The sequence below is a fragment of the Notothenia rossii genome (genome assembly GCF_949606895.1).
Source record: "Notothenia rossii genome assembly, chromosome: 3".
Lineage (NCBI taxonomy): Eukaryota > Metazoa > Chordata > Actinopteri > Perciformes > Nototheniidae > Notothenia > Notothenia rossii.
Window position 1 is genome coordinate 84,984,520 of NC_136901.1, and position 19,873 is coordinate 85,004,392.

Consider the following 19,873-nt stretch of genomic DNA (forward strand, 5'->3'; position numbering starts at 1 on the left):
ATTGGAGGACAATTTAGACACCAACATTTTTGAAAAAGGAACCTTTTATTTAAAAAAAAAAATTGTATGTATTTAGGGAAAACAGATAATAAACCATCAAAAAAAGTGATTTGCCCAGCTAGGCATCAAATGTATATTTTCCAATGAAGAATTACCCCTGTTACTCTAATTATAGTAACAGGGTTGAAAGTAACAGGGTTGAAAATCAATGCTAATTTGAGCCTTTAACCTCAGGAATTATTGCTAGATGTAGCATGTAATGCTACTTTCAAGGCAAGGACAAACTTGGATATCTAATGCAAGAAAGATAACTTTGAAATTAATATGCTTTATTCTGGTAATATTAGTAACAGGGTTGAGTGGGTCAGAGTGCCACACTCTTTTACGACTGAAAAGATTGTAAAAATATGAAAAATAAAAGAGAGGACTTAGTTTTGGTCTACCCATGGCACTAGCACATGGCTTGCTGATGTCACTTCCACTATGTCATCTGACTTACAGTTTTTTCACTTCCTGTGCCAATCTAAAAAGGTTTGGGTAACAGGGTTGAACGCATGTTGAGGGACACACCTTCTGTGCAAAATTACTGTTATTTAAAAATATGTTTATGATTTAACAAATAGATTTTACCTTTACAAGAGACATATATCAATAGAATAATACCAAAAAAAGTAAATAAAATCCCTATTTTAAATGTTATATTTGACATGCAAGTTGGTCACCAAGAAGCGGGGACAAGAGTAAAATGCCATTTTAGGGGATGTTCGAGAGCTATTTGATCATTTAAATAATATTTTGAAACCACTTTTTTTACAATTTTATACACATTTTGTCTCAAGACAAGTATGTTTAACACAACAAGTGCATGTTTTAGCATTTTGGGCAAGGATTATTAGATTTTTTATATGGGGGACATGAAATGTCCTCCAATTCTGGAATGACCCTTAAACAGATTAATGTAGTTATCGTAAAGGAAGTGTTAGGAGATGTTTGAAGTGATTTTGGTAGAACTTGACTTTATGACAGGGACGTTATTTATTATTGCATTGAAGTCTGCTTAGAAAGACAACAATTGAAATGGAGCTACACAGACTTGAGTGATATATCGGCTACAAGATGTTTTTCAAATTCTAATCACATGATTGGAACATTTGAAAAGAGGATTTGTGTTAGTGTATGTATTTATAAAAAATTAAAATGAAACAATGACAACATTTCTTATATCTTTATAATCGTCTCTCGATTTGAAATAATTTGTATTTGTATTTAACCTGCTGTTCCTATTGGTCGGATCCATGGACATTAAAGCAGTGCTCTTGTTTTACATTTCTTTGTGCACGCTATTTTTCCGAACATTTATAAGTTATACTTTTAAAAAGCGGTGGGGACAAAAATGGCCATTTCAAAAAGTGGTGGGTACATGTCCCCAGCGCAAATGACGCCTATGGAAAAAGTAATAATAGCAAAATAATTGCTCAAGAAAAATACAAGTCCCTCAAATGTGTACTTAGATACTTGAGTAAATACTTTAGTTACTTAACACCACTGCCCCTACCAGATGTCAAGATTTAAGATTGATCGGAATAAATGTGTCTTTTTACCATTATCATACTAGTCTGTGCAAATATGGTTTATACTGCATGCCCATGTCTTTAGATTCTGCAGTGAATCATCTCGATTATACACAATCTTTGTACAGCGGCTCACTCAGCGCTCATGCCCGCTGCTGCTGCTTCTGACTCTGGGAGGATGGACGGTGTGTCGTTGCCGGGGTGAGTTGGCTCAGGGGGGATTATTCTGTAAGGCTGTGATTCACGCTGCTTCTACATCTGTTGGATAACATTTTAGCCCACATGATCCTCCGGACATAAACCCCACAGACAGTGCAACAGCTTTCTGCTAGCAACTCGAACTGAAGCTAGCCTTGTTGACTAGTTAGCTTCAGTTAGCTAGCACCGTTGGTTGCCCAGCTGGAGCAGTTGAGTTGCTAACCAACCTGCCAGTTACCATGTAGATAAACTGTCACCAAGAACATACTTATATACGGAGTGCAGACCGTCAACCAAAATGTGACATTACTACAATTTAAAGTTGCAATTAATGTGAGTTAACGAGAGCTATCATAAGCTTAGCAGTTTAGTTTAATGGTTGACAAAGCTAAGAGCTAGCCAGCCTTCCAACTTGACGCTCAAGAAACTCAAACAAACATAGTTTTCCATCTTTAAAAAAAATGTTTGGCTATAAAGAGAAAGTTCAGTCAGAGTCATGATTGTTTAGTGATTTGTACCTTTGTGAATTAAAACAATACCCTTTGTCCTGTTGTATATTCCTATATATCTCTGTTGCTTTGGGGAAAGTATTCAGTATTTTTTTAATATTGTGTACACTGGATATTCTAGTGATACATGGCTTTTCTTCTATCTATCTATCTATCTATCTATCTATCTATCTATCTATCTATCTATCTATCTATCATGTGGCTTGTTAGTGCTGCATCATTATTATTCAAACTGTAACTAGTATGTGGACAAAACACTTTGTGAGAACACAGTACTGTACATATAATCGTCTCTTTCCCTATCAACAAGGTGACTCATTAAACCAAGCAAAGTTCCCTTTATGTCAGTTCTTAGTGACGTTTTCACCTGCTCTCAGATTAGTGGAGTCTGTCACCATTGGTTTAAAGGGAAATGAAAATAAATAATTCACCTGATGTCAAAATGTTCAAAGCTCATTAACAGTAGGTTGTCTTCTATAAATAGTTTTGGATACTTTTGTATTATATGTTTTGTGTATGTTTATGAGGAGGGCGTAAAGGGCTTATTTATCTACTATGCCATAGACACCATACTACTGTTATTTTGATAAGACACCATCCTGTTATTGTTCACCTACTCCATGCCAAGATTTTAAGAGATGGGCTAACACATTGTATGGTTTTTAGTTTTCATGGGGTTTGGGAGTGTCCTTTCTTTCAGTCTCTCCTATGACTTAAGAATATGATTTAAAGGATGTGAGTCAAAGAATACTGTCATACCATTTTTGGAAAACAAAAGCGGATCCCCAGTCAAAAAGACAAGCTTGAATGATTATGTAGTGCAGTGAGGAAAGGGACATCCATTAGATTATTGCATTAGATTTACGAATAAATTGTACATTAACAAACCAAAAAACCTATCATTAATTTAGGTTTGCTTATAAAGGTCCGTGTTAGCAGTGATCCCACGTATTGGATTGTTATCTCTCATAGAATAATAACACTATTTACACCAGCTATCAAATACGTTTATTTAAAACACTCAATTTGACTTTTACCACAGTTACTCAGTGTTTTATCATCATCTCATAACCCGAGAGATGAAACATAAACTGTGGGGTTGCCATTAATATCTGCTGATTCTGCTTCTCTCATGTCTCAGCAGTCTGGTGGCTGCGCCGGCCTCGCCGCGTCCAAACTGCAACACGGATTCAGAGGAGGACACGATGAATGGAGGGCTGCACACCTTCAACCAGACGCACATGAGGAAGGCTTTCCAGCTCATGAACGAGCTGAGGAGGCGAGTGCCTTACGGTGTTGTTCGTTTCTTACAGAAAGAATGAGGCCACAAACACATGTCACCATAAAAATAACTACTGGCTGTATACTTTGCTTGAGTTGTTATGCCTGTCTAACATGTGCCTCTTGCATGTTACACAAAGTAAATAGCTTTAAATGTCTATGTCTAATAGAATAACATTTTAATATATCATTTCATTATGTGAATTTTACCTTTTTATTTGATACTTTTAAGTGTACGAAGTGCACACATGTAGTTTGACTTTGAGTAATTAACAATTAAACTGCAACAATTATTAATTCATTAATAGTTGTACATTTTCATATTCATGCCGTTATTCTATATTTGATATTAAATACCATATGCCTCCAATCTAATGATGCAGCTTTTAAAGCCTGCCACACTTTTCAGGTTCTTTGACGGATTCAGTTTCAAAGAAAACCTAACAAGCTGAAAAAACACATGCAATGTACTGAAACTAATAGGGTTATCTGATTATGTGTAAAAAGACTGCAATTACAGTCCTGAATATAATTAAATACTTGAGGGTTCAATCACAAAAAACTCAAATATTTGTTTCACTTGTGGTCCTCAGTAAGAAAGTAAAATAAATAAAATCATGACTGATCTTAAAGTCAGAGCAGACTAGTGGACCACTCTTGACTGATAGTGATATTAAAACAGGAAATGCATAATTTCTCCGGGAGGTTTTAAATACAACCTGGGAAAGGAACACCTAATTTGGCACATTTGCTGGCAGCCGTCCTGTGAATACTTGGCTTGTCACTGCCAACGCTTTATCCTCTATCTCACTCTCCGTTTCTCTTTTATACTTCAGTAAAAAGATGCTGTGTGACGTCCAGCTGGTGGCAGGGAGTGTTGAGGTGCCAGCTCACAGGGTGGTCCTGGCCTCCTGTAGCCCCTACTTCTGTGCCATGTTTACAGGTACACACACACACACACACACACACACACACACACACACACACACACACACACACACACACACACACACACACACACACACACACACACACACACACACACACACACGCACACACACTGTTGGTTGAATGGCATGTGTGTCTACTGGCATTTGCTAACCTCTGTGTGTTTTGTAGGTGACATGAGTGAGAGCAAAGCCCATCAGGTGGAGATCAGAGAGGTGGACGGACAGACCCTGAGGAAGCTGGTGGACTACATCTACACGGCTGAGATAGAAGTCACAGAGGACAACGTCCAGGTGAGGGAGTGTGTGGGAGGCTGCAACTTTGAATGCGGTGGTGAAGGGATGATGCATTTTTGTAGGCCAGGGAAAAGTAGTAAAGGTAAGACATAAGACTTTTCAACAGTTGCCAGAGAGTTGATGAAGCGGCGAGTAGGAAGGGAGAGAGTGTTTTCCTGTTTTGACTTGATGATATTTACTTCTTTTGTTACGCTGGCTTTTACCGTGTTTGCGTCTCTAAAGGTTTGGCCTTATATATGAACAGCAGTAGGATAATTTGAGGGGAAAGTGACAGTCTTGTCTCATTGGATATCCTCTGATGCTTTGTGTGACTTTTATCTCAGCATTTCCTCTCCTCTGTTGGTGGGATTACTTTCTAAGAAGCAAACTTGTTTTTGCAAGGGGGACTAAACACTAGCTCAATTCATTTGGCACATTTTCTTTTTATCTTTGCTCAGTTATAAAGCATTGGGCACAGTAAGAAAGCTTCCTTGGTTCGGAGGAGGAAACTTATCTTATAGCGGCTGTCGTGACCTTTTTCTGTGTGCAGTCCTTTGTTTAAAGCCAACGTCAGAGCACCAACATAACAAGCTGGTTGTAAACGCCAAAAATTCGGATTTTCAGGAATTTCAAAGAGATTTCCATGAATTCTATGCGCAGTACAGTTAACACCGTTTTTAAACGTGGTAATTGTGAACTATTAGAAAAAATAATACAACAAAGGAAAATCTAGTTTGTGAAACAGCCTTTACATTTCAGACTACTGCCATTAAAGGAGCACACAATCTATTGTCTTCAAAGCAATAGAGCATATAAATAACTCTTTCTATCTGGGACCACATGAGCAAAAAAGTTGTAGTTTTTTTTGGGTGATCCGAGTTTTTAATTACCATAACATAAACCCTTCAATTAAGGACTGATCACTTTAATTGTTTTGGATTGTTTGTAACATTTCAGACAGGCCAAAATGAACCTGCCTGAGGACGGTGTTTATAACCAGAGAAGTAAGAGCTGGGAATGGTTGTGAGTTTTGCTGTGAAGCTCTGGTTTGAAGCCTTGTTTGTGTCGGTGGAGGCTGCATGGCTCTCACGTAGGGCTGTATGAATGCATCAGGCAGGAAACTTCCTCTGATTATTAGCACAGGAAATGTGCATGGACAGAGGCAGGAAATCCTCCCGCTGTTAGCAGCGTGCCTGCCTGATTGGCTCACTTGTTTGTGTTTTGACTACTGACTCAAATTTGGTAAAATATTATTTTCACTTGTAATTTCTCTGAGCTTTCCTTTTAACAGACAATATGTGTGTTGTTTTAATCTGCCGTCAGTCCTGTGTGGGCTGTGACGGCAGAGCTTCAGTGCCTGATGTTTCCCTTTAGCAGACATGATGCTTCAGGGCAGCTTCAGACAACAGGAGACGGTAACAACACACACTCACAGGATGATGAGTGTGCCGACTCAGGCGGTCTGTCACTGACCTAGTTAAGATTGTGTGTCAGGATTGAGCTATGGGTGTCTGTCTGGTAGCACTGTGATTTTAACACTGCACTGACTGCTTACTTCCACAAACAATCTGTATTGGATTTTATTCGATATATACGAGTATTAATATTGTGCTTGTCTTGTCAGCAAGGTGATATTCACAGGGGTTATTGGCTGGCTTGTTAAAGTATTGATTATTTTGCACAAAAAATAGATGGATATCTGACTTCAAACTATCAAATGTTTCTAAATGCTTGGCTGTGAATGATAAAGAATTGTTTTTTAACACTTGAATCCATAAGATTACCCAGAATAAGGGTTCCTAAGTCAGTTCCTTCCAGTGAATGTTTAAAATGACACTTTCTCTGTGTGTGTGTGTGTGTGTGTGTCAGGTTCTGCTGCCGGCAGCCAGCCTCCTGCAGCTGATGGACGTGCGTCAGGTGTGTTGTGAGTTCCTGCAGTCTCAGCTCCACCCCACCAACTGTCTGGGCATCAGAGCCTTCGCTGACCTGCACACATGCACGCAGCTCCTCGACCAGGCCCACGCATACGCCGGTAAGCTGTGTGTGTGTGTGTGTGTGTGTGTGTGTGTGTGTGTGTGTGTGTGTGTGTGTGTGTGTGTGTGTGTGTGTGTGTGTGTGTGTGTGTGTGTGTGTGTGTGTGTGTGTGTGTGTGTGTGTGTGTGTGTGTGTGTGTGTGTGTGTGTGTGTGTGTGTGTGTGTGTGTGTGTGTGTGTGTGTGTGTGTGTGTGTGTGTGTGTGTGTGTGTGTGTGTGTGTGTGTTACAGCAGCTCTCAGAAATGCCTCTTTGGAAGGAATGTGTTATGTTCCAAGGGAAAGCGTTAAATGCTGAAATTCACACAACAAATGTGATACTTGACCACTGTTGGGTATTTGCATGTTACAGAGCTTAATACAAACACGTGGTGTGTGTGTGTAACCCTGCTGGTTTGTGTCTCTCAGAGCAGCACTTCTCTGAGGTGGTGCAGGGAGAGGAGTTCCTGGGCCTCTCTCTGCAGCAGGTGTGCAGCCTCATCTCCTGCGACAAACTCACCGTGTCCACTGAGGAGAAGGTCAGCAGCAGCACCACGTACACCCATATTATACTAATATTATGAGACTACATTATATACTATACTATAAACTATCGTCTTACATTTGGAAGAATGGAGTATAATGGCTTAAGTGCAAAACATCATCTTTTTTTATTTATCTTTATGCACTCAGTCATCAAAATCAGGTGTGTAAATATTTTATGAAAACCCAAATACAAATAAACTACATTATCCTTGCAATATCAATATCGAGGTAATTGGCCAAAACTGAATTCAGCCCTTAAATAAAAGCAGTTTGTTTCTTCCCTTGTTGGTAAAAGAAAATGTAAGAATTATGATCTTAATTAAATACGCAAAACAACAATCTGTGTCCGTATTAAAATACATTGTCCTCGCCATCATGCCACACAGAGACTTCCTTTTGACAGACCAGCAGCAGACGGACATGTCGTCCCCTACACTAGCTGCTAAGGTGAGCTCATCAGATGAGTTCCTGAGGACGACATGTCCGTCTGCTGTGAGTCTGTCACTCGTCCTGCTGTCAGCAGAGAGAAAGAGAGGGAGCCACACTGTCACACTGCTCAGTGTCAAACTGTCGGAAACAGTTACTGCCGAGTTATCTGTTTCATTTTAGATCCCTGGCCACCGCTTTTGTATTGCACTCATGTTTATAGGAATGTGATAGATGAAATGTCTTGTTTGTGTGGATCCAAATTTGAAGCCACTAAGAACAAGGAAACCTCTTGGAAGCATTTACACATTTGACACTGTTAGCCCTAGTAGTCACATCAGCTACATGAAAACAAACCCTTAAAGGGCCCATGTCATGGACATTTCTACTGATCATAATTCCATTGTTGAGGTCTACTACAATAGATTTACATTGTTCAATGTTCCAAACTCACATTGGTTTCTCATACAGCATCTCTGTATAGTATGTGTATTCACTCTCTGTCCTAAACGGCTTGTTGGAGCTCCTGCCCCCCCCCTCCCTGTGAGCCCACTCTGCTCTGATTGGTCAGCTCGCCCACTCTGTTTTGATGAGTCCACCACCGTTACAGCGGAACATCACTGATTATGTGTTACAATGGTGTTAGCAACCAGGAAATTACATCAGTGGGGTCTGGGTGCCGTGTCGCGGCTCGCTGCTGCGAGGAGCGGACAGTGTGAGCTGGGTTCATTTCCGGCTTGCTGCGTGAGGTCTGCGAGACAGCGACACATCACGAATGGACGCGGGAAGCGGGGGGTGCTGAGGGGGCTGCAGCACCACCATCTGCGAGGCTCCACTAGCACCCCCAAATGCGGCGCACCTACAGTGTAAGCGCGCCAAATTTTCTCAGCTGCTAGGCTCCACTAGCACCCCCCCAGCGCGTCACAGTTTTTCCGCTGAGAGAGTGTGTGTGTGTGTGAGGAGCTCCACGGATTTGGGTACGGTCACGTCTCCAACGAGGCGTTCTGGTTCAGCACAGACAGGTCTTTTCTGTGTTAGAGTTTTACTCGCTACAGGGTGTACTTTGAGGGTTTTTGACTCTGCAGACCGTTTACATGCAGAAAAACCTTCATAACACACAAGGGGACGGGTAATAACTGGAAAAGCATTACATGGGACCTTTAATAACTTTATAACTTATATACTTATATAATATAAAATATTAAAACTTTCCATAAGAAAGGGTTATAATAATTTAGTAAATGACCTTCTTGAGGAAATATGCAGTCAAAATATCCAAAAGTTATTTAGCTTAATCTGTGGCACTCAATTTTTAATGCGGGACCAAATCATTTAAATATTTGGAAGAACTACGAGAAATTATCATTTATGAACATTCTTGGATTTCTTATTTATTTGATTATTGTAAAAAACATTCAGAAAAATTATCTACTCTAATACATCTTGAAATTATCCTAAGGGTTTCTTAGATGTTCGGTACAAATTGTATGTAATAAGCTTAAAGGTAGCTTAGGTAAGAATAGAGAAACCAGCTGGAGGGGGCTAGAATTTGAAAGTACGCAGCCGAAAAAAATGTGCCCCTTCCTTCAGACTTCCTTACAGAGCCCCTCCTCCAACACACACGGACGCGCACATGACCAATGAGGGCACGAGATAAGTTTGTGCACAGATGGAAGGCTGACAGGCAGGTAGGCCATCCAGTTATCTGAGCCGGGCCGGCTCAGAGGATTGGTCGTGCTTTTTACAGCGCCACGGCTTCCACAGATGACATTTTTGTATGTATTTATTGCTATCGGGATGTTAAGAGCATTCCATGGAATATAACAAAAAGTGTTTCCGAAGTGAATTACCTACCCCACCTTTAAGTGGTTATATAATTAATCTTATAAAATGGACAAGTCAAATCAAGCAATCTGATTGGTTCTTAGCCGTGATATAATGAGCGTATATCACGGGTAGAATTGTACTTACTTTACACAACAAGTCAGTATCCCTCCGCGTCTGAGAAAAGCTACAACCGTTACAACTGTTACATTACGTCCGTTACGAAACTATCTAACTAACTAACAAAGCTTAAGATGGAAACATGTAAGGGATAATGTGCAGCAAGGACTTATTGACCGTTGTTAAGGACGCTCACATCTGCAGAAAGAAGTCCGGTCGATTTAACTATATACAGTTGGGCTGAAAAGCAAAACTGCATGCTTCGCGTCGGGCCGAACCACGCCCCTTAGCTGTGATATAATGACCATATACCACGGCCCGTCGTGAGCTATTGCTTAAATATAGTGTTTTTTTTTTATTCAATATAAGTCTTATAAAAGAGACAGTAAATGGCAGACACTATCTATGACACACATTGTGCACACATTGTTGTTAGTCTTCTAGTTTGAACCCTGAATTAGAAGAAGGTGTCGGCAGTCGCTGAGTAACGGCCCCCTTCCTCAACTACCATCGTTGTCGTTCCTTTGTGCTCAGCAGGGGGGGGGGCACTCAAACCCTGGTTCCTCAGGAGATGCTCAAGTGAATTTGTGTTAATCAATTCATTTGAAGCAGCTGATTTTGGAAGGAACACATGCACAACAAAGGTCTGCCACCTCTGTTATACTGCTGTCCTGCTGGGAGCAATCAATATTGGTATTTCCCAATGAAAGAAAGCCGCTTCTACAGCTTGAACGAGGCAATTGATTCAATCAGTGAGTTAAATTCATCTAAATGTTCCGGCGTGTCAGATCGTTGAACAATGTCTGAAACCCGCCCTCTACAAACCTGTTTAATTACGCAATCAGTTTTGCTCCTGCATCCCCAATGAACCAACTTGTTAACATATACACACAGTTTATTTTAAACAGACAAGAGTACGGACATTTCATCGTATTTTTAACCTGAACCAGAAAGCTTATGTGTGTTCTTTATTCACAAGGAAGTTTATTGGTGCTTGACAAAATACATAGCAAAAAAAATCCAAACCTAAAATTTCAAAAGTAAAGACACATAGAGTAGAAACATTTCCAAATGTGTAATGTAAGTGTGTTTAGTATTCAGAGGTAACAGACCTAAAACCATACAAAGACAGATCAAATGACTGATTCTGGATCAGTTTAACAATTGAACAATTCCCCCCTTCTGTATTTGGGTTCCCTCTCGACTCTTTCTCTCTCCTTCAGGTATTTGAGGCGATGATATCTTGGATAAAGTCCGATAAGCCAGCTCGTCTGGAGTACATGCCCAAACTGATGGAGCACGTCAGACTTCCACTGCTGTCCAGGGATTACCTGGTGCAGGTAAAATCAATACTGCTCTGCTTTCTACACTTTCTACTTTAGCCCGCTTCACTGCCCTTTTCTGTTATGAATGTCACCCATATGTGTTTGTAGTTGTAGAAAAGGGTTGGCACTAGAATATTTTCCAGACTATGAGTAAAACTACATAAGTAACAGACCAAAGGATATGTGAGTGAGGCCTGAAGATGATCTGCTAGTCCTCCAACAGCCTAATATGTTGGCGATGCATCCTATTAAAAATAAGTCTTACTTAAATTGCATCCTAAAAAAAATAATCTTCTTGAACTCTAAGTGAGTCCACTGCTTAACCTTTTACTATTTTTTTTAACACACACACTCGCTGTGAGGAAACGCTGCCTGCTATTCTCTGATCCATCGCAGACACAAAAAACAAATATTAAACAGGAATTAGTGTCTTTTGTAATTGCTACATAAAAAGTAACCATGTTGAAAAAAAGTGGGGTACTATGATATTAATAGTAATGTGGTACCTGACCTGCTTCACGCTCCAGGTGCATGTAAACCCACCCATTTGAATAAGGTACATAAAGATAGGGGGAGGCTGTGGCTCAGTGGGTTTGCTGATCTTCGGATCAGGGGAACACAGGTTCAATCCCCACTGCATTCAGCGTGTCATAGTGTCCCTTCACCCCAAAATTGCTGTGTGGCGATTGCTCAACAGTATTGAGTGTATGTTAGTCGCTTTGGGTAAAAGCAGCTAACAAGTGACATGTACTGTAATAAACTGTCCTGAAATGTGCTTCCTGTTTCAGATTGTCGAGGAGGAGGCTTTGATAAAGAACAACAACACCTGTAAAGATTTCCTCATAGAAGCCATGAAGTATCACCTGCTGCCAGCCGACCAGCGACACCTCATCAAGACAGACCGGACCCGACCCCGGACCCCCATTAGCATCCCAAAAGTACACGCACGCACGCACGCGCGCACACACACACACACACACACACACACACACACACACACACACACACACACACACACACACACACACACACACACACACACACACACACACACACACACACACACACACACACACACACACACACACACACACACACACACACACACACACACACACACACACACACACACCACACACCACACACCACACACCACACCCACACACCACTCACACTCACACTCACACACCACACAATGCTCAGCAAGTCAGATTAAACACAGACGCTCCATGTTTAAAAACGTCTATCAGATGAGAATTGTTTCTTTTGTGACCTGTGTGTGTGTGTGTGTGTGTGTGTGTGTGTGTGTGTGTGTGTGTGTGTGTGTGTGTGTGTGTGTGTGTGTGTGTGTGTGTGTGTGTGTGTGTGTGTGTGTGTGTGTGTGTGTGTGTGTGTGTGTGTGTGTGTGTGTGTGTGTGTGTGCGTGTGCGCGCAGGTGATGATCGTGGTAGGCGGTCAGGCTCCGAAGGCGATCCGCAGCGTGGAGTGTTACGACTTCCAGGACGACAGGTGGTACCAGGTGGCCGACCTGCCGTCACGACGCTGCCGCTCAGGTGTGTGTGTGTGTGTGTGTCTGTAGAGTAGAGGAGTCAGCTAATTCTATTGTTTTCAACCTGTACTAAAAACTAGACGTACGTCTGGTTGGACAAACACTTTGGGTTTTTGGTGTCAGTCTCCAGAAGCTCCCCAGTGTTTAGTTTGTTAGTAGTTGGGTACATGGGGAGTAAACACAAACATTTTATAGTAACATTTATTCTAATCCACATGTCTCAGCAAACAAGTGACTCTAACCAATTGGGCATTACAATGAGTTTCCCAAGGGTGCTTCACATTTCCACAACATTAATTTAAAATATAAAAGATGGATTTCAAGTGGTGGTTGTGAATACATTTGAACTTGTCAGCAAAGTGTCTAATTCCTTAAATCTAAAGTAAAGGCAACAACTGATCAGATTTGATCACATATTGATAAAATCTTGATTCCAAATTGTCCTTGAATGCACCAGAAATGATAAAAACAGTACCTCCTCCAGTCAAACTGCAAAATAAATGTTGTGATATGTTCCCTGTCTTAAACATGAGCCAGGTCCCTGCTGATTTCTTCTTGTACTGCAATTAGTAATTGAGATAACTGTAATAAGTTGAACCTAATGTTAAGCATGTTGCTTTAAAGCTACACATCACTTTCACTGGAAAACAAAAACCCTGCCACCTTGAACCATTCTCATGCAGGGAAACGATCCGTATGAATAACATTATCCCTTCACCCTGTGTGTCCAGGTGTGGTGTCCATGGGGGGCCGAGTGTTTGCAGTGGGGGGGTTCAACAGCTCTCTGCGGGAGCGCACGGTGGACGCGTACGACGCAGCGAGGGACCAGTGGAGCACCGTGGCCAGCATGCAGGAGAGACGAAGCACGCTGGGGGCCGCCGTGCTGGGAGACCTGCTGTACGCTGTGGGGGGGTTCAACGGCAGCATAGGTACGCACACACACACACACACACACACACACACACACACACACACACACACACACACACACACACACACACACACACACACACACACACACACACACACACACACACACACACACACACACACACACACACACACACACACACACACACACACACACACACACACACACACACACTCATACAGAGTAAAACAAAAAACAGTTTTGAAGAGTGCAGTTGATACAGGTAACGAGTGGAATGCTGATTAAATGACATTGTCACGTTTTCCACCCCTGTTGTCTCTCATCTGGTGGAGCCTCTTGAGCCTCTTGATCTGTTTGAACAGATTCTGATTATTTGCAGTAGCACCGCCTACCTCAGTGTAAACATAAAGAGACATGGGAGATTTTCTCTGTTCTCACAACTACCAGCTTGAGGCAACATCATGTATCTCATCCTCCACACTGATCCACACACGCCAGATAATGTTTGTGTTGGTGTCATTCCTTCAGGTTTGTCGACAGTAGAAGTCCTCAACTACAAAACCAACGAGTGGATGTACGTCGCCTCCATGAACACCAGGCGCAGCAGTGTGGGCGTAGGAGTGGTCGACGGTAAGACAACGTGTGTGTGTGTGTGTGTGTGTGTGTGTGTGTGTGTGTGTGTGTGTGTGTGTGTGTGTGTGTGTGTGTGTGTGTGTGTGTGTGTGTGTGTGTGTGTGTGTGTGTGTGTGTGTGTGTGTGTGTGTGTGTGTGTGTGTGTGTGTGTGTGTGTGTGTGTGTGTGTGTGTGTGTGTGTGTGTGTGTGTGTGTGTGTGTGTGTGTGTGTGTGTGTGTGTGACAACATGTGACATTACAATGAAAAAGCTGAAATTCTGATTTCACAATTGTTGTGTGTGTGTGTAGGTAAGTTGTATGCAGTGGGAGGTTATGATGGAGCATCCCGTCAGTGTCTCAGCACGGTGGAGGAGTATGACCCCGTCGCTGATCAGTGGTGCTACGTGGCTGACATGAGCACACGGCGCAGTGGAGCAGGTAGTCTAAAATATGCATTGGAGAACATATTTGTTCTGGAACACATTTAGGATTTTTCTAACATCTTGACTTTGACCATTGATACAATTCAGATGTTTCATGTCATCAAAAATTGCCTAGGTTGTACTTAATAGCTGCTGGAGGTGTGTCCTATCATCATTATCATACTGAAGGAGTTTGGTCATCCAGTGTCAGTCACAAAGCCTGTCTTATAGAGAAACAGCCCCCCCTGGTGGTCTGCAACTGGAACCATTAAACACACTCACCCAAACAACACCAAGAAACAACCCACCCTCTTGCTCTTGTAAAATAAACACACATTAAAATGTAAACGTTGGCCTTGTGTTCTTTGCAGGGGTGGGGGTGCTGAGCGGTCAGCTGTATGCAGCCGGGGGTCACGACGGCCCCCTGGTGAGGAAGAGCGTGGAGGTGTACGACCCCACGACCAACAGCTGGAGACTCGTCTGCGACATGAACATGTGCCGACGAAACGCAGGTACAGGTAACAATCACACTCACACACACACACTCACACACACTCACACACACTCACACACACACTCACACACGCACACGCACACGCACACACACACACACACACACACACACACACACACACACGCACACGCACACGCACACACACAAAATCTACATTTATATCAACTTTTTATTTTGTGTTTTTGTATTTTATAATATTAGTTGCATTGTTTGAGAAGCTCAGGTTAGAAGAATTGTATTGCCATTTCTACACTGTAGCTTTGTGCATATGACAAAACAATGTAAACTTATCTATAAGATCTATATTGTTGCGTACATACCATTTACTGTGAGAGCATTGTACATTTGTTGGCTTGAAACGTCCATCACTGTCTCTCCTGAAGGTGTGTGTGCCATTAACGGGCTGCTGTACGTGATTGGAGGAGACGACGGCTCCTGTAACCTCTCCTCCGTGGAGTATTACAACCCGGCCATAGACAAGTGGAGCCTCATCCCCACAAACATGAGCAACGGACGCAGCTACGCAGGTAACACCAGCATCACACCGTCTTCACATTTCACCTGTTTCTCCCCCTGTTTCTCTCCCTCACTCTCTCTTGCCCTCACCCCTCCAGGAGTCGCAGTGGTTGACAAGCCTTTATGACAGGGCTCCTCCCACAGAGACCCCCACTGAAGCTCAGCAGGAAGGAATGAATGGACAGGGCGCCGCTAGTTGCCTGAATCATGGATGCATCTTGAGGAGTTTTTCTGGCGCTTTACCACATCCTGACTTTGTTGCTAGGTCCGTTTCCATCCTGACTTTTAAAGAACACAGTTGCACTGGATAAGAGACGGTTTCCACAGACAAACGTTGTCTTGGCGAGTTTTTTAAAACGCCGAGCACATACCAAGCGGCTGCATCAGCTCTGACTTTAACGGCCAACCTGTGTGCTTTAGATGTTCATGGGATGCATCAGATCCAGCACTTGAACACCAGCTGACTTCAGACCACCTTCAGTGTTAACAGTGTGGCTGCGATCATCAGGAGACGAAGCGTTATCCAAAATCCTGGAAGCCTGGGCTCGCCGCTGGAGACTTTTTTTTTTTAATTATGAGACAGCAACATTTGAAGAATTAACCTAAAGAGCTACAGAACAATGTAAAGAATGTAGAAAACATCTTATATGCAAATCAGCGTTCATATTTAATATGTTTGAGATTGTTTTTAAGGAGGTTGAGAACCACTCGCTGAGGCCCCGGTGATCTGATTGGACGGGAGGACTTTTTTTTTTTTGTCGACGCACTACTGATGCACTGATCAATGCAATGACTGACCTGCTGTCCTCCAAACTCATGGGGGAATTTAAACTCACCGCTTAAAGGCCAATCATTTCATCAGAAATTGTAAAAAAAAAAAGTGCCAGTTTTGCTGATCCGAATCCTGCTGGAGGTTTCTTGCCTAAAGGAGTGTCAAAATGCACTGAAGAAACAACTGTACAATTCTAATGTAAAAGATGCCGGTTTAAGATTTTCTATTTATTGTTTAAGGACATTTGATCACATAGTTTTTATTGCTTCAAAGGGAGGGTCTCATTTCCTCCGCCTCATGTAACACTTGTGCTCCGCTCGCACTCATGCAGATGATGGTGGGTGCATTTCGATGACTCACTGGTGCCATAGCTTTCGAAGAAAAATACATTTAGAGAAGCTGCTTTTATGAGAGTTTTCTGCCTGCAGTCTTCCATAAATCATGGGGCGATCGGCGGCCCTCATCTCAACGCCCTCTGGCAAAAAATGTACAAAATACTGCACCGACCATGCGTTTGTTTTTGTATGATTAGCTAAATAATGTCAACTACATAACTCCCACATCTTATATTAAGTTTAATGTATTTTTGTCATAGTTGCAGGAAGTTTACCACAGATGACTACAGTGTAAAACTACTAGAAACACTCTTCACATATGGACCTATGGAGCTCACTGTTATAATCAGTGCAACAGCAACATTATGACATACTTTGTGATGTTTAACTAAGGAAATTCCTAACCACCATCACGATACATTGCTGACATCTAGGACTGTGCAGTAATGCAGAGGAAACCCTGGATTGTGTGGTGCGTTCAAGTGTCTGCAGAGGAGTCAGAGATCACAGTTAAAAAGACTGAACAACAGGAAATATTGAAGTTATATTAGCCCCTTCTTTTTCAATTCAATTTAAACATCTTGTGCCATGTTTGAAAGAACCCTGACATTCGTGTATTCATTTATTAACGTTTCCTACATAAGAGACTCATTAGTTACACATATTACATTGATATTTCCAACACATACTGTATGAATGATCCTAATTAAAGTTTTTTTTTTATCGTACCATGAACACTACTTTTTGTTCCATTGTAGGAGTTTTTGAGGGCACTGAATACAGCGAGTATTACACCCTTTCAGAATTGACATGACATGACATGACATTGACATGACATGACAATTGAAATGACAGAAGTAGATAAATGCACTGAAGGTGATTTGAAAAACAGCTTCTGCTTCTGGACCCAAAGGAAAACCTTTCTCTGAACGATCTACACTGTCTTTACTGCTCCTTTAAATATAAACTGCTCACAGTTAAATATTAATAATAATAATAATAATGCATTAAATTTTTTTTTTTTATTAGAGCGCTTTTACAGGTGCTCAAAGCGCTTTACAAATACACATTACACATATTAGACATGTAAGAGTCATTACTGTGGACATTACCCACAGGAGCAAATGCGGGTAAAGTGTCTTGCCCAAGGACACAACGGTGTCAATATTCAAGTCGCTATAACCTGATGAAATGGAAACCAGTGGCTCCCTGGAGTATTCATTGGTCAGTCTAATAATACTGTTATACGAAACAACTCAACAGGAAGTAACTATTATGCAATGTATTGTAGAGGGGCTAAAACATGCAAACAAATACAGCCTTGAGGTTGGAGTTCATTGGCCATGGTAATAAACTATTTTAAGCTCCATTTAGTTGCTGTCCTGGAGCTTCTAAAACTGTTTTGAGTGTCCTTCGAGGATTTATCATCTCATGTTGACATGTGATGTGGGATCAACTTAGTGAAGCATCGATCAAAAAGCTCCAGAACAGAAACTAAATCAACCTTTCTGTCAGATTATCTTTGTGAAGAGGGATGGTTTGGAATTTTTCAAATGAATAATGTTCTTACTAAGTGCAAATGTTATATTTTTAATATCATAAACTGTGGAAATTGTGAACTAAAAACATTTGATATTGAGCTCATTGATTGTGTATTGTTTGTGACGGTTTCATAGTGAAGATTGTGCACTGACATACATACAAGTGGTTTGTAAACATTCAAACTTGAAATAATTTGAATGAACCACCAATACTGACTCGTGCTTCTTTTGCTTAAATTATTAACTTGATACATTGAGAACTTTAAGAGGTTTTCTGTCACGTGAACATGGATGCAGATGGTTTGAATCTCAACAATATGCTTCTTTGAAAGGAATATGTTGGTTTCATTACACAATATAACATGTCACATTAATGACAGCACACACAATACAAAAACATTGTGATGTGTTTAAGGACAGTGGTCAACTGTATATCTCGGTAGTCAAAATCATAACCACACTACACGTAATGTGATCTAAATCCTTTAGTTTGTTCTGCTGTTGTCCGCTAGAGGGCGCTGATAACAAGACACAGTCTCATTACGCTCACATTCATCTCAATAGCCGTACTTTGCCGTACTTAGTTCCCAGCAGTTAGTACTACCCTGAGCCGTATAATAGAATATTCTCTCTATATGGCGCTGGTACTACCCCATTGGACCAACAGAGCAGATCGCGTTCACACCGGAATAAATTCCCTGGGAAGATTACGCAAATGAAGCCGCTGACGTCACTTCTTCTTCTTCTTCTTCTGCTTTGGGTTTACTGGCAGGCCCCAAACAACTTCACGGCGTATACTGCCACCCAAAGTCCTCGGCCGGAAGTCCTCGGAGTTAGGGACTGGTTTCAGTAGAAGCTGCTGGGACTCACAGCAGCTTCTACTGAAGCTTTCCGAGTAAATCGCCAGAACGCCGATACCACCTCATCTCCACCGCTCCCATGTTTTCTTTTGTGTTGCCATCAATTATTCTCTCTCCGTTGGTGCGCGGGGCGAATGCTAATGCTAATAATGCTAATGCCAGCAAATACAATGGCGGCTTCACAAAACCGGGGAAAGTACTCCGGTGTGAAAGCGCCTATTGACACAGTGAATAAAGAACATTAAAAAACCTCATGGGAAAGACGTTTAATAAAATCAGAAGTACCGCTTATTGAATTCAAAGCAAACTAGCAGCAAACAAGTATGTATCTATCTATAAAAAATATCATTAAAAAAAGTAATACAATAGTAGGCCTATTCCATAACATAGTCATAGTATAGTTTGTCATAAAATATTATTAAACTAGTCATATTAGTATTCTATGAAAAAACTCATGAGTTTTAAGAACGACATACATCTATGTCGATTTGTCTGATAATTTGTAGTGTATTATCTGAAGTATATAAGTGTAGTTTAAGAAGTGTAGTCAAAAGTCTGAATATTACAACATACGGTGAGTACATTTGAGATGCAGGCTGCTTGTAATGAATCAAGAATCCATCAATTTATCAAAAACTTGCATATCCCTATTATATATTGTAAAGACTAGAGCTCTTAGTTGTTTGAGTCTTCACATTTTTATTTTAGAATTGTTTTCATTTATTAAAGTATTTATATTAATGTAACCTCTATTTCCACAGTGCAGGTCCCTCTACCTACTCAACCAACACCTTACTTTTTTTGAATCAAGAATCGAGAGAATGTGG

The 19,873-nt window shown here is 41.3% G+C and overlaps 1 protein-coding gene across 4 annotated transcripts; it reads left to right on the forward strand.

Moving 5' to 3' along the window:
- The first annotated feature begins 1,659 nt into the window (after positions 1 to 1,659).
- Positions 1,660 to 18,284, forward strand: klhl3 (kelch-like family member 3). 4 transcript variants are annotated; one of them, XM_079669677.1, is made up of 15 exons: positions 1,660 to 1,772; positions 3,420 to 3,557; positions 4,396 to 4,502; positions 4,679 to 4,800; positions 6,652 to 6,814; positions 7,222 to 7,331; positions 10,932 to 11,048; positions 11,822 to 11,971; positions 12,469 to 12,586; positions 13,314 to 13,511; positions 14,003 to 14,104; positions 14,396 to 14,524; positions 14,880 to 15,026; positions 15,406 to 15,549; positions 15,637 to 18,284. In XM_079669677.1, the coding sequence occupies exons 1-15, from the start codon at positions 1,717 to 1,719 to the stop codon at positions 15,663 to 15,665; spliced, it is 1,830 nt and encodes a 609-aa protein (XP_079525803.1). In that variant the 5' UTR covers positions 1,660 to 1,716; the 3' UTR covers positions 15,666 to 18,284. The 4 variants fall into 4 exon arrangements, with proteins under 4 accessions (XP_079525803.1, XP_079525805.1, XP_079525804.1 ...); XM_079669679.1 differs by having other exon boundaries at positions 14,880 to 15,020; XM_079669678.1 differs by having other exon boundaries at positions 1,680 to 1,772; positions 3,423 to 3,557.
- The last annotated feature ends 1,589 nt before the right edge of the window (positions 18,285 to 19,873 follow it).